At 43.4% G+C, this 14886-nt stretch overlaps 1 protein-coding gene across 1 annotated transcript in view; it reads left to right on the plus strand.

Annotated features, from left to right (window-relative positions):
* Positions 1-4404, plus strand: part of LOC122794544 (kelch-like protein 24) — a 129693-nt gene extending 125289 nt beyond the window's left edge. The window contains exon 5 of the mRNA XM_044063027.1: positions 2600-4404. Within this exon, the coding sequence (XP_043918962.1) occupies positions 2600-4085 (1486 nt within the window). The 3' untranslated portion in view covers positions 4086-4404. The remainder of the gene's footprint in view (positions 1-2599) is intronic.
* The last annotated feature ends 10482 nt before the right edge of the window (positions 4405-14886 follow it).

A 14886-nucleotide genomic window follows, 5' to 3' on the forward strand; every position in this document is an offset into this window, starting at 1 on the left:
GAACCACCACCTCCTTGGGACCTCAGTTTGATACTGTCTGCTCTGATTCTTCCACCATACGAACCGGCTTCCTCTTGCCAACTAAAATTTCTAACCTGGAAAACAGCCTTTCTGGTAGCCATTACTTCAGCCAAGAAGGTTGTTTCAGAACTTCAAACTCTGTCCATACACCCTCCATATTTAGTTTTTTACAAAGGCAGTCTCTCTCTTAGAGTGAATCCTTCATTCCTTCCCAAAGTATGTTCTGAGACCAACTTGAATCAATCCATTGACCTGCCTGTTTTCTTATGGCAACAAGGCAGAGTATTCGCTACACCAATTGGATGTCCACAGGCATCTACACTTCTACTTGCGTAGAACAAAGGAATTTAGAAAATCTGCCCAGTTATTTGTTTCCTTCTCAGATAACAGGAAAGGTGCACCAATATCAAAAGTTACCTTATCAAAATGGCTTACTTGACAGTATTACACACGCATATAATTCTCAACATAAACAACTGCCGGGAAAGATTAGAGGCCACTCAACAAGAGCTATGTGAACTTCGACCGCCTTTCAGGCCAGATTACCTATGGACTCAATCTGTGCTGCAGTCACATGGGTCAAACCTCATACCTTTGTCACTCATTACATTGTAGATGTGGCCTCCTGGAACAGGGCTTCCTTTGGTTCCACTGTTCTGAAGAGTTTATTCCCTTGAGCCACCCAAGAAAGAAGGTACTAGGGACGCTGTCTCAACCAGCAAGAATGAAGGTGAGATAGGACAACATAACATTAAGAAGTTATGTACTCACCATAATGTTCCCTGTTTGTTGTCCATAATCTCGCCTTCATTCTTGTCCCACCCTCCTTCCCCCAACCTTCACTCTTGGAGGATCGAAAGGAAATTTTTATTAGTTGTAAATTGTGTTCTCTGTTTCCCTTCTTGTCTCTGAGACATAGGCAAATGACTATTACCATTGGGTTTTTGTATATGATTTCAAATGTGTTACTGTTTTGCAAACAAGATCTGGGTTATCTTCCCTAAGCATGATGGGATAGGGTATGGCCTCGAGCCAGTGGAAGTTCTCAAGCTTTTGTAATGGGCCGAGTCAGAACCGATGCTCCGTTCTGACCCCAACCAGCAAGAATGATGGTGAGATTATGGACAGCAAACATGGAACGTTATGGTGAGTACTTAACTTCTTATTGTTTTATCTTGCATGTTGTTTATATCTGTGTTATTTTAAAGCTAATGTTTTACAGTTTTGTTATTTATGTAATTTTTGACTATGTGTTATGCTGTATTTTACTGTCAGTGTGTGTCACTTTTCTCCCTGGCCTTCATTGAGATGTGGTTAACAAGTGTGTAATAAATCTGTTACATCACAGCATTAAGAATACAATTCTAAGCAGAGATTTCAAGGAGCATGAAATACAGAGAAGATTGGGGGCTCACTCACGTGCATATGTGTACACACATACACACACAGAGTTCTAAGGGTTGATTATATAATGCAAGTCACATATTGATCTGTCCTTTTCGTGTTTTACATAGAAATCTACAGAGCGACAGGTAAATGCGTACTGCACTTCACTTTGCTGTAGTTTTTAGTTTTTCATGATATTTTTGTTTTGATGCTGTTAATTTATGTCCTGTTGTAGAGCATACCGTGGCAATGCAGTTATTTATTTAACATTACTTGTATGATTGCTTTGCTGTTTTTAATCTGTATCCAGACTAGTTCTAATGTAAGTATATTTTGTACAGCTCTATCAGACTGTCCACTTTTTTAGTTATTAATTCTAGTGAACTTTAAAGTGCACTGTTTGTCTGCACTCACTTTACAGGGTGTCAAGTGCACTGTAGGTAGCAAAAGTCATCAAAGAGGCAGCGTGTTTTCTTTCAGTTGTATACCTGATCCCTTCTCTGCAGTAATAAATGTTGCTTAGCAAGGTCTTCAACTTGTGAATCTTGCAGATGACATCATCATAATATGCATTGCTTTCTGAGAACATGGTAGTGTTTTGTTTCAGACAATTTTTTGCTGCCCATGATAATGCCTACTTTCACTGTCAGATGGAGGTCATTAGTGCATTATGCCACTTTGCCACAAGAATTTTTGGGCTTTTTATATTTGTTTCTTACATGCTGTGAAAAGAAGGACATTTTTTGTATACCAGAAATGAGTAAATGAGGGAGATGAAATGTTTAAATGTGGGGTATCTTCAAAGTACTGCACTGTAGATCATTTTGAAAGTGCCTGCCTGAGTTTTCTGCCACAGCTTGCATGTGTAATACAGAATGGGTAATAAAAAATGTCTAATTTAGCAGGGTATCAGTTTAACACTGATCCACCTGGATTCAGACTGGTGAGTAGTGATAACCTGGAAGTTTGCAGTGGGATGTTCAAATTTGAGGAAAATGGTTCAAGGAAAGTTGAAAGTTAAAATCAGAGTAGGATCAGAAAAGGTTACATAAAACAGTCTACATTTTTAACAGACTGAAAAAAATGTACTTAATTTACCTAAATGTATGCACATATGTTGATGTTTTTCCAAAATTAAAATTTTTCACTCATCTGGAGATTTTAGATGGTTCTTTGTTTACTTTTTCTGCAGATACCTCATATCCAAACTGACACTGGATAATTGCCTTGGGATTTACAATTTAGCTTTAATTCACAATGATACGGCACTTCTTAGAGCAGCATTGAGAATTATCAGTCAAAACCTGCAGCTGGTATGTTTACAAGAAGAATTTTTGCACCTTGATTTAAGAACACTGGTGAACATCATCTCTGCAGATGGTCTGCTTGTAAGTGCAGAACTAGAAGTGTTCAGAGCAGCAAAACGCTGGGCTGACTTCCAGCCAGAAGAACGGTACCCTATATTCAGTGAAGTAGCTTTGCACTTCCGTCTGTCTCTGTTAACACATACTGAGATGAAGGAAATAAAAAATGAAATCTGCCACTCCATGAAGTGTGAAGAAACCATCAGACGTATTCACGAGCTACAGAATATTGAAGTAAGGCCTAGGGAGACTATGAGACTTCGTATGGGAATGTTTGATGAAAAAATAGTATGTGTGGACTTACAGGTCCGTGAGGACCCTAACTTAAATGACTGCGAATTTAAAATTGACTGTTTTGATCCTGTTTTGGAGAAATGGGAAACAATCCAAGCTTTAAAATCCTTAATGCACCCAGGTTGTGTAGCCATTGAAGACAAGTTATTTGTAGCTGGAGGGCAGCATAAGGATAATTCCATCTCAAATACACTGCATGAGTACGATCCATTAGACAATTGTTGGATTCAACACCCATCAATGTCTGTTGCACGAACCATGCATGGCTTTCTGGCTTTCAACCAGAAGCTTTATGCTTTAGGAGGATGTAACGAAACTGCTTTCCTTGATTCTGTGGAATGTTTTGACATGAAGAAACAGACCTGGGCTCTTGTTGATAAGTTACCGCTACCTCTAAGGGCATTTTCTTGTGCAGTTTTCAGAAGCAAACTTTATATTATTGGTGGTACAACCCTGAAACGTAACCATGCTGTTGTTCACAATAATGTTTTAATATACAATGTAAGTTTAAGCTCTTGGAACCAGGTACCACTAGAAAGCCATTGCAGTATCCTTGCAGGTGCTGTTGCCATTGATTCAGGAATTGCTGTGATTGGTGGATATGCAAAAGATTCAGTAAATTTTCAGTACAGTTCTCTGCTTGATACAGAGCTCAGTAATGCCTGTCGGGAATGTGTCTTTTTGGATGAAAGTGGAAGAGTTAGCAGACAGATCAGAGTACCTCAGTTACCTCGAAGAATTGCTGCTGCAGGAATTGTATGTTGGAAAAACAGGATATATGTTTTGGGTGGAGAAAATGTAGACACTTTTTACAATACTGTTCGTTACTGGATACCTGGGGACCTATACTGGTCCTTAAGCAAAAAGAGACTTCCTGTCCCATACAGTGGGGTTAGTCGATTTGGGTGTGCATCTCTGAAATTTCCTCAAAGCAAAATTCTGTCCCTTTTTGGAGGAAAGGAATTAAATCTTTCACAGACAGATACTGCCACAAAGGTATTACAGTCTGACAGCAAATAACTAAAAAGAAAAAAAAAATATGTAGGCAAACCTTGGTCAATTCAAACTCAGAGCAGTTGTTCTACTGATCCCCATAACCAAGGTTACAGTGCATAGATGGGTAAGAAATGGCCAAAAATTAATAATTTGTGCAGTCCACTGATAGCCAACGATTCCTGGTAAGTAATATCTCATCAGTAGACAGGGCATCACTGCAGATAAAGCACAGAGCCAAGTTTATGGCAAACAACTTTCTTCATACAAATGAACTTTGACGCAGATGGCCTATTTCCAAGGATTAGGGTGCAGTAAATTCACGGCAGCCATAGACTCAAGGCACAGGTAGTCTTAATGGCTTTTTTTGCGTTAATGAGCAGCATAAATCGGTCATCAACATATATTTCTTACAGGGTATATGTAAGGTACTGATCACCATGGTTCAGATTGTAGTAATTAATTCAGCTTACCCAAGGATTTGAGTATAGAACAGTTGTGGGAACAGAACCCCATTACAGACACACCTTTTGCAGCTTTGTGATATTCTGCCTTTAACTTATTAATTAAGTAAGAGAGCACATTACTGTACAGAACTGAGCAGTAGAGAAGGCTAGTCAGAAGCAGGTGCATAGCATTCTTATTGCGGGAATATGGGGTGAACATGGGTTTAAGATGATGTAGGTACATAAAAGCTGTGCTGTGTCTGAAAGTTATCATATTGGAGTAATGAAGTCATGAAGTTGCTTATGAATGACAAACTCTAGGATCTAAACAAGAGGAGTAAGCAATGATACAGATTTGTAGAATGCTTTGGATGCCCCTTTTTTTACAAAGGAGGTGGGGTGATTGTATCTTCTTGTCCTAAGGCAGAAGCACCAGTTTATGAAGCTGATAAGAGGAAAAAAACAAAGTTTTAGTTCAAGTTAGATAAGCATTGAAATCTAATTTAATATAGGAGGGACACAAACAATTAAGCTTCCCTCCTTTATTAAATTAGTTTTCATTGCTTATGGAACAAGTACTTTTTTATGTACATTGTCATGATTTGGGAGTACATAACGGACAATGTTCATTAGATGAGAAAAAGTCTGAGTGCTAGGGGATGGAATGTTGAAAGTAATTACTAAATTCTTGTGCTTTTGTAGTGCAAGGGGACTCAGAAAGGTGAGCGAGTGTTGTATGTCCTGGTTGCATGATAAAATTACTATCCTTCCAGAAGCCCTTCAGTGAAGAAGAAATGCTTTGCTTCATGTGGGGGAAAAGTCATTAAGTCCAGGTAAGGTTTTCATAGTTCTAGCACAATCTCTAAAAACCTAAAGTGGATATTAGATTACTAAGCTAAAGAGCTACCTTAATGATGTTTTCCTGCCTCAACACCGATTGTCAGAGATTTACAACCTATGACTGTTGAAAGTTGCAGGTATTAGAGAGCAGGTGAGATTATTTCTGGTAACAGTATACACCTTCCCTACATCTTTGTAAGCAGTCGTAGTGGAATGTATCCAATCCAGACAAAGTGACCTTATCAGAGATGTGCAACTTCATGCAGTCTTGTGATGGATAGGATGTCAGGGTGATAGCTGGTTGTGAGGGTATGTACTCATTTTGACTTGTTCTAATGCTTTTTACATTTATGTGAAGAAGTCTGACACCTGAAGGGATTGTCCAGCCTGGACCTTGAGATCTGGAGATCGGGTGTTGGAAAGACGAGTCTTCTTAAGGTCTGACATTCTTGTGTTGAAAAGAGAGGACACCTTAACTTGACTGCATGGATGGACCAGTATTAAGCTGGGCTATGGAGGAAATGTTAGTAACCATTTAGCAACAGAAGGTTATCCCTTCTTGGGCCTGTTTGCTGTTGGATGCATGCTCTCATAACACTTTGAGTTGCATGAGGCAAGCACAAGAAGGAGGCACTGCAGTATGGCTGGGTGTAAGACAAAACCAGCCTTCAGATAGGTAAATATGAAAACTTCCATTTGAACTCTACTGTCATCCTAGGGTAGCTATTGTGCTATAAAAATGATAGTGTTGCAGCTGTACATAAGAAGGAGAATGTTACTGTTGTGATATTGTAAAAGAGCTAAAATGTGTGTGACCTTATTTCAGATAGGATGAAGTCAGTAGAGTGACATGAGAGGATGTGAATGAGGATAAGTGTGTAAGAGGTACAGTGTGATTACATTGCAGGATGCCAACTTATGAGGACCACTAGCTGAGTGTACAGTGGTGGTGTGAAATATTAACAGAATTCAGGAATGAACGGGACAGATGTATGGCATGTATTTTTAGGGGTGGGATAAGAAACCAGCAGTGTACTCAAATGGTGGGGAGATGAGGGGAATGAATAGCAGATGACAGTCATCTGTCATGAAATCAGAATCTTTAACTTTATCACCCACTGCCTGCTAACCATTAATCATTATGATTCTGTCCTCCCCCAGCATGCAGATGAGAGGAAAACATGGGAGCTATACTCAAGGGTTTTCTTTGTATGTGCCCTAGCTTCCTTCACTGTTTAGGTTTACAGCATCCCAGGGGTTTGATGTGCAATGGGCATATCTTACATTGGGCTGTCCCTCACTTCCACAAGAGAGTAAGACAGCATAATTTCCCCCACCATCCTACCAGAAAAGCACTTAATGGTAGTTTCCGTAGTCTGCAGTGGGGAAATTACACCTGCTCTTTGTTTCCAGGTGCATGTACCCAAGAGTGATGAGGAGGCACTGGCCCTTCATCCCTTTTTCTACCTGGTCAACCCTTTCACTTCCAGGCCACTAATCAAACCCATTCACCTGTGTCATAGGGCTTTATATACCATAGAGCCAGCCACAAAATCAAATATGTTGTGTGCTTACCAGAGGATGATGCCACTTCTTTGACTACATACCACACTGAAGGTTAAGTGTTCTGTATACCAGTAACTCACTAAGCCATAAGAATTGAGTTGCTTGTTATAATTGAAAGACATAAAGGCTGTGGCAACTCATTTAGTACATCTGACTCTCATTACAAATTGTATCTGTTAGCAAAATCTGTGTGACATTTAATTATGCCTCACAAACAGCCTTACCTTCACTTAACCCATGTTTTTTTCTGGTCTGATTAATGAACATTTTGAAACTCAAATTGGTCAAGGACTCCTTGAAGAAGAAGTTCAGAATCAATTAACCTCTGCTAAGAGGTGACCTGTGTCTGGCATACATGGTAACCTCTGTCCCAGTACTGATGGACTTACTGTAGATCAGTAAGTCCAGTGGCATCAGAAGTACTCTGCCTAGGGATATAAACCTCTTCTGCAATTTCAACAGAAGTGTCAGGTGTATATCACAGATGATACAGCTGCTTTGGAACAGACTGCCCATCCACATAAAACAAAGTTAATCTCTGTCTGTATTCAAGTGCAGCTTGGATCTATTGATGGGAAACAAAAAATTTATCCCAGGATTGCCCCCTGTACTACTAATGAATGCAGTTCCTAAATGCTAAATCCCATGCATGGCCCCCCTCAAATTATTTATGGTATGATCCCAGTTATTCTCATTAGGGGTACTGTATAATTATTGTCCACGGGATGGGTAAGACTTATCTCTAACCAAATGAGATAGGTTAATTCTAGCACAAAAAGGAAAATTAGCTTAGCTTAAAATGGCCCACAATGACAGCTAAACTACTACTTACCTATGAACTTATGAACTCTAGTTGCCCATGTACATCACCTTTTGGAAGCTAATACACCTGTGGTACTCATGATGTTCTTCATGTTTCACTGTTGCAGTCATTACATTTGGGTTATCTGCTTGCAGGTAGCCCTCAGTTGGCCTGATTAACAAAGTCTTGGATCTTGCATCGGTTGCTGTCCCTTCTTCCATGACATCAGGTCATCAGGGGTATAAAACATGCAGCCGATGCCATTACATCAGTCTTTCTTGCCGTGCGGTGCCCGAAGCAGAAGCAGTTCGCAAGTGCAAATCGGGCGACTCCTGAAATTTTCGTTTTCGAGTTTCAGAACTGAAGTCTTCAACTAAAGCTAAGTACCCCATTGGGGAAACTTTTTCTTGCTCCTGACCGCTGTCAGTAAAAGTTAATAATTGCATTATTTGTGGAAAGCAAATACCTCATAAAGATTTTAATTCGTACTGTATTCCTTGCCTAGGCCCTGACCACGACGTACTTTGCTGTCGGTTTTGTGCCTTATTTAATCAGCGCACTATCCGTCGGTATATTTTCGCCTCTAAATATTTCGGTTCTCGGTTTAATTATCCAGAAATGTCATCATTTAGCCATCCGACTACCTGCATTTCGAAAAAAACAAAGATAAAGACAGAGACAGGCCTCCGAGGTCCAAAACTGCCGAAGCTTCTCCTAAGCCAGTCGCCAGTTCACCGGTACTCAGTGAGGTGCTTTCGCAGCCCCTGATACCCGCTATTTCTGATTCGCAGGCCTCTACTGAGACCCATTCGGAGTCCGGTATGCCGCGAGATGTTTCAACTATGGAACCCACGGATGTCTCTACCTTGGATGGGTCCGGAGCCGCTGTGCAGGCACTAGCTTCTGAGGGTGTATTCAGGCCTACAGACTTGCATATTAAACCAATGTCTCCTTCTTCACTTAGGCCTAAATCTTGAACCATGCCTAAAAGAAACGATGCTCAGGCCTCTATACCTAAAAGAACAAATGATAAGAATGGCTGAAGATGTAATAACTCTAATCAGGGGTAGCCAACCCCACTTTCTAAGAGGCCTAGGACTGAAGTTGTTAATCTTCTGACCAGGATTCTGTTTTTTCTGATTCTTCTGATGATCTGGATTTGCCCTTATCTACTTATGAGGATTCTGATGCAGAGGATTCCATTCCCTCTGCTTCCCCTACAGAGGATTTTTCTTTTGGGGAAACCTTACATACTCCTAAGGGAGCATTTCCACTGGGAAAGCCAGGATTTTTCTGATTCAAAAAAGATGCTTAGGGATTTCTTACTCCTTCCTCAGCATAGGCCTTTAGCTATTCCTCCTGTACTAGACATTGTTGATGATGCTTTTTCGGAATCTAGTTTGGCCCTGATTCCTTGCCTCCTGCTCCCAGAAAACCTGACAGATACTACAGGGTTCTTGAGTCACACAAGTTGCTTTTTAAAAATCCTATTGCGGATCCAGAGACTATTTCACAGGGGGCCAAGGGCATTAAGGCTTCTACTGCAAAAAATTCTACCCCTTCTGATAGAGACTCCAGGGTGCTGGATAGATGGGGGTAAGAAGATTTACACATCTTCAACCTTGGCCATTAGGGCGTTAAACTGCCAGTTCCATATGTTAAAGTATCAGCAACATGTTATTGGATTGCTTAAACAGAAAATGATATTGATTCCTGACTGTGTGGAAAATAAAGAATGACAGGATTTAATGCATTCTGCTGAACAAACATACTTTGCAATGTGGTTTTGATTCATTAGAGGCCTCTTGCAGGGCTGCTATTACTGGGTCTGTGCTCAGAAGGCATGCTTAGCTAAAGGAACAATCTTTGTCTGATCATGTTAAAGCTAAATTGTTGGATGCTCCCTTAAATCAGGACAGCCTGTTTGGCAACAAGGCTGAGAAAGTTCTTAAAAAGATGGAAGATAAAGCTAAATCTATGCAAACTGTTAAAGATTTCTTACAAGTTCAGCTTCCTGGATTTAGTAGGCACTGGCCCTCTAAGAATTGGTCCATTCCAGCCCCTTCCAGGTCTTCTCAAGCCAAACCCAGACACAGCAAAAAACTCAGGTTTCGGTCCCAGGGGACACACAGGACTAAGCAGTGGGGGGACCCCCACTTCCATATCTGGGAGTAATGAGACTCCCCCCTATGGTAAACTGTCTCAATGACTTCCTTTTAAAATTTCCAAGCACTTATCAACTGACTGCCCCTTTGGGGGGAAAGATTGCTCTTCATGCAAAGAACTGAGAACTCATTACCCAGGACAAATGGGTTTTAAATAGTGTCCCAAGGATACAGATTTCACTTCCACACATTGCCAACACCAAGCGGGTGGCCGAACCTACCCCCAAATCAGTGGGCAGAGGCCCAAAAACAAGTACTTTCTCTCTTAAGCATGGGGGCTATTCAGCTGTTACCAGAAGAGGAAAAGGGACAAGGTTTCTACTCGACTTTTCCTGGTACCCAGAAAAGACAATTCATGGCGTCCTAACCTGGACCTGTCTACTCTAAACACCTTTTTGGAGATTCCAAAATTCAAGATGCTGACTCTGCACTAATTACTTCCTATGCTAGGCAAAGATGCCTGGTTGGCAACACTAGATTTAAAAGAAGCATACCTGCACATCCCAATCAGGGAATCTTGCAGAAGATACCTATGCGTCAAAGCAGGCTACATGCACTATCAGTTCTCTGCACTGCCCTTTGGCTTCTCTACTGTGCCCAGGATATTCACAAAGTGCCTAGCTCCAGTTATTGCATTTTGCAGGCAAAGAAATATTCAGATATACCCTTACCTGGACGATTGTCTAATTCATACAGAAAGCCAGGACATACTTTTGAATTATCTGGCCTTTGTACAAAGGGTTCTAACTTGTCTGGGGTACACCATAAACGAAAAGAAATCACATCTGGTACCCTGTCAACAAATTGTATTTCTGTTAGCAAGCTTGAATACAACTTCCCAGATAGCTTACCTCACGCCAGAGAAACAAATTTATTTGACAACTTACTTCAAACAAGTGGCCACAAAAACCCTGCTATCTGCAAGACAAATACTGCAAGCTTTGGGGTTCCTGGCCTCCTGCATTCTTCTAATTCCATATGCAAGACTGCATATAAGGAAACTACAGTTGTATCTAAAAAGCCAATGGTGTCAACATTCTCAGGATCTAGAAGCAATGATTCCTGTCATACCTTGCCTACGCCTAGAATTCCTTTGGTAGGCAGGGGCCTGCCACCAAAACAAGGGACTACCTTTCACACCACCCCCTGCCACCCAAACCCTAACAACAGATGTATCAGATTATGCATGGTGGGGCTCGCCTGGCAGGGAAGTGCATTCAGGGCAAATGGAACCAAAGTCAAATGCACCTACATATCCATCAAAAAGAAATGTTAACTGTACAGAATGCTCTGACATACTAAAAGGACCACATTCTTCCAGGACAAGTTATGGTAAATATGGACAACACCACTGTTATGTGGTACATAATCAAGCAGGGGGGGTACACATTCTTACCCCCTCTGCAGACTAGCCATGGCATTGTGGAACACAGCCTTGAGCTACCAAGTGCCCCTACAAGCTCAGTTCCTGCCAGGAAAATTAAATACACTAGCAGATGGACTAAGCAGAAACCTCATGGACCCATACGAGTGGAAACTGGAACCAAGGATGTTAAGTTGTCTATCTTGCCTTCATTCTTGCTGGTTGGGTTCGGAGCCGATCCTCTGCTCCGACTCGGCCATCTTCAAAAGCTCGAGAGCTGCTTACTGGCTCGAGGCCCCCCTATATCCCATGATGCCTGGCACTAGATACCCAGATCTTGTTTGCCGCTTCTGCTGCGAGGTTGTTCTACTGGCTCAGGTCGTATAAAACTTTATTATTATTGTATTTTTCTTGTCAAAACTGCTAGTTTTAGTATAGATTTAGTCGTTAGATTAGACTGTTGTATTGTAGCTAGTTTTCTTTAGATTCCGATTACTTCTCCTCAAGAAACTCGTTTAAGTTAGAGAGTTCCCCTCCCCCCCCCTTTCTCTCCCTTTCCTTACCTCAGAAAGGTTTTCCATTTAAGTTAGAGGATAACCTTTTTCTCTCTGTCTCCTATATAAAAAAAAAAATCCTTTATTATCACTGTTAGTGTTTAGTGATAGTTAAATATAGTTTTTGTTTGTAGTAGTACTTGTAGTTTAGTTGTGGTAACTGTAGTGAGTAATTCTTAGTGGCTAGTTACTTTAACCTTTCTGTATGTGTTTCTTGTCCTTGGTTTTCCTCCAGGATGTCCAAGGACCCTAAACCATCCGGATTCAAGAAGTGTGACTCATGCTGTCAGAAGATGTCTCTGACACATGGTCACACTTCTTGTGTTTAATGTCTGGGCGCCGTGCACCTGCAGGACTCTTGCTGTATTCGCCATGCTTTCAGTCCAAGAGTCCTGCAGGAGCGCAAAAACAAATTGATCCTGGGGGGTTTGCTTAAACCCCAAGATTCACCGGCGAAGGCTCAGCCCGTGAAATCTTCCAGGCCACCTAAACATTCGGCTCCCAGTTTGGAGCCGTCGTTGGGTGAAGCCATACAATCTATCTCGGCTCCAGCTGGAACCGATGTTCCCCCCTCCCAGTTGGCTCCGACACGTTCTCCGGAGCTGCCTGAGAATCGGAAAAGATCCAGGTCTCCTTCTCTGGAGTCGATACGTTCAGCTCCGAAGTCGCTTCTGCTCCAGTCAGAGTGTAGTCATCTCTCATCCCACTCTTCTCGGTCCTAGACTTTCGGACCATGACTTGGAAAGAGTGGTCAGTAGGCTGTTAAAATCACAGGCCCTAGCCAAAATGTTGTCCAGCCCCCCTCATCAGGTGTCTGCTCCATCCACAGCTGTAGATATTCCTCCTCCAACTCATCCTATGAGCTCGGAGCCGGAGTTCATTGGGGTTTGAGTCATGGAACCATCGGCTCCGATACCCTCTCCTTCGGTTCCGTCATCGGCTCCGATCCCTTCCATAGTACCTTCCCTGGAGGGGTCTGGGCTCCGAGACTCCCTTGTTGGCTCCGAGGGGGCGAGTGGCATCGGACCCTTGTCCGACCCCTCTCTCCCCATCGGGGCTTCGGCTCAGGTGAGCTTGGCTCCCACATCTGCCTCGGAGCTGTCCCCCTCGGTGCAGGGAGGGGTTCTGGTTTCTTTGGAACCGGAGCCCTCTCAGCGTCCAGGCAGGGATACCTTCGAGGTGATGAGGGGTGTACTGGCCCCTGAGTCAGTCCCACGATCAACCCCATTGGCTCCTCCCCTAGGGTGCCTGCGTCAGCCTCTGCCCCTCTTCCAGACCCCAAGCATGGGGATCCAGCGCTCCAGGACACACCCTTGGGTCTGTCCTCCTCTTCCGAGGCCTTCCCTGATCATTCAGAGGAGCCACTTCGCAAGAGGAAATGCAAGAGGAAGCATGTTGACTCCCCTGAGTCTGTCACATTGGATACCGACTTAGAGGAGTCGGAAAGGTCTCCAAGATCCCCCTCTGAAGATGTCTCCTTCTCAGACATCCGTGAGATGCTTAGGCACAGGGGGAACTGGACTGCCCTAAGCCCTTCTGCGGATGAGTCTGTATTCCTGGACGGGTTTGGATCCCGACCTTCCACCTCCTGGGTGTCTCCGCCTTTCCACCCACTGGTGTCTGTGGTGGCTCAGAAGGCGTGGATGGCTCCAGACAGTGGAACCGACCCCTAGAAGACCTGCCAAATTTATTACTGCACCACAAGACAAACAGTTCTTGACCAAAGGTGTCCCTGTTGATGCCATGGTGGTAGCTGCGGCCTCAAAGAAGGAGTTGGCTGAAACTTCTTCATCTGTCCATCCCCCTAACAAGGAGTCCAGGATGATGGACAGATATGGGAAGCGGATGTTCTCTTCAGCGACCTTTTCCATGCGGTCCCTGAATTACCTGTGCCACTTCACCCGTCTTCAGAGGGATCTCCTGAAAGAGCTTGGAGATACCCTCCTAGATCCATCAGCTGAGGGGGCCCAGGCTAAGGCAGCCTCCCAGCTGGTGACTCTTAATTCAGTGGTAAACTCCTCCATGAGGCTCATTTTGTATGCAGCCGATGGTGCGAGTAGAGCCGCAGGCACAGGCGTGGCCCTAAGGAGGCATGCTTGGATGCGGCTATGTAACTTTGCGGAACCTTTCAGAGCGTCTTTCACCAACACCCCTTTTGATGGTTCCTCTCTCTTTGGATCACAGGTGAAAGATACCCTTACCAGGGGTGAGCAGGAAGGCAAGACTCTCTCTGCCATAGGAGTCCATTTTCCACTCCTTCCAGACCATATCCTAAGGGTCAGAAGAGTGGAATGATGTGGTTCCGGAAATCCCAGGGAGCCTTGCCAGACACACATGGTGAGTTTCCATCCAGGGGCAGAGGAGGGAACAATAACGGAAGTCACCCTCATGGCAGAGGGGGTCCGCAAAATCAGGGTAGCAGAGAATCTTTCTCTGAAAAGCCCTTCCAGCATCCCTGAAGGGTTGCCCGGCTGCCCACCTCTGGAGGCAGTCGGGGGAAGATTATCGCTGTACCCAAGAGCCTGGCAAGACTTAACACAAGACAAATGGGTACAGTCCATCATATCCAGAGGCTACAGAATTCCCTTTGTTCGCACCCCCTTAAGGTCAAACAAGTCCCTTCCAGACGTTGCACCCAATCTAAGGGACCAAGCAATGCAAGAAGTCTCAAAACTGCTAGGAAAAAGGGCCATCCAGCAAGTCCCAGCAGACCAACAAGGATCCGGAATTTACTCAAGGTCCTTTTTGGTACCAAAAAAGACAGGGGACTGGAGACCCATTCTGGATCTCAGCAGACTGAACAGGTCTGTACAAAGAACGAAAATCCGGATGGTCACGCTACAGTCCATTTTGCCCTTCCTGGGTCAGGACAATTGGATATACTCTATAGATCTTCAGGATGCGTACTACCACATCAAAATGTACAGACGCTGCAGAAGATTCCTTCACTTCCGGCTGGGAGCCAGCCATTATCAGTTCAGAGCTCTACCCTTTGGTCTCACCACAGCCCCCAGAGTGCTTACCAAATGTATGGCAGTAGTTACCGCTCACCTGAGACTGAAAGGATTCCAGGTGTTTCCATATCTCGATGA

Source organism: Protopterus annectens, chromosome 1.part0, assembly GCF_019279795.1.
Source record: "Protopterus annectens isolate FY-2018-M chromosome 1.part0, PAN1.0, whole genome shotgun sequence".
Taxonomy (NCBI): Eukaryota; Metazoa; Chordata; order Ceratodontiformes; family Protopteridae; genus Protopterus; species Protopterus annectens.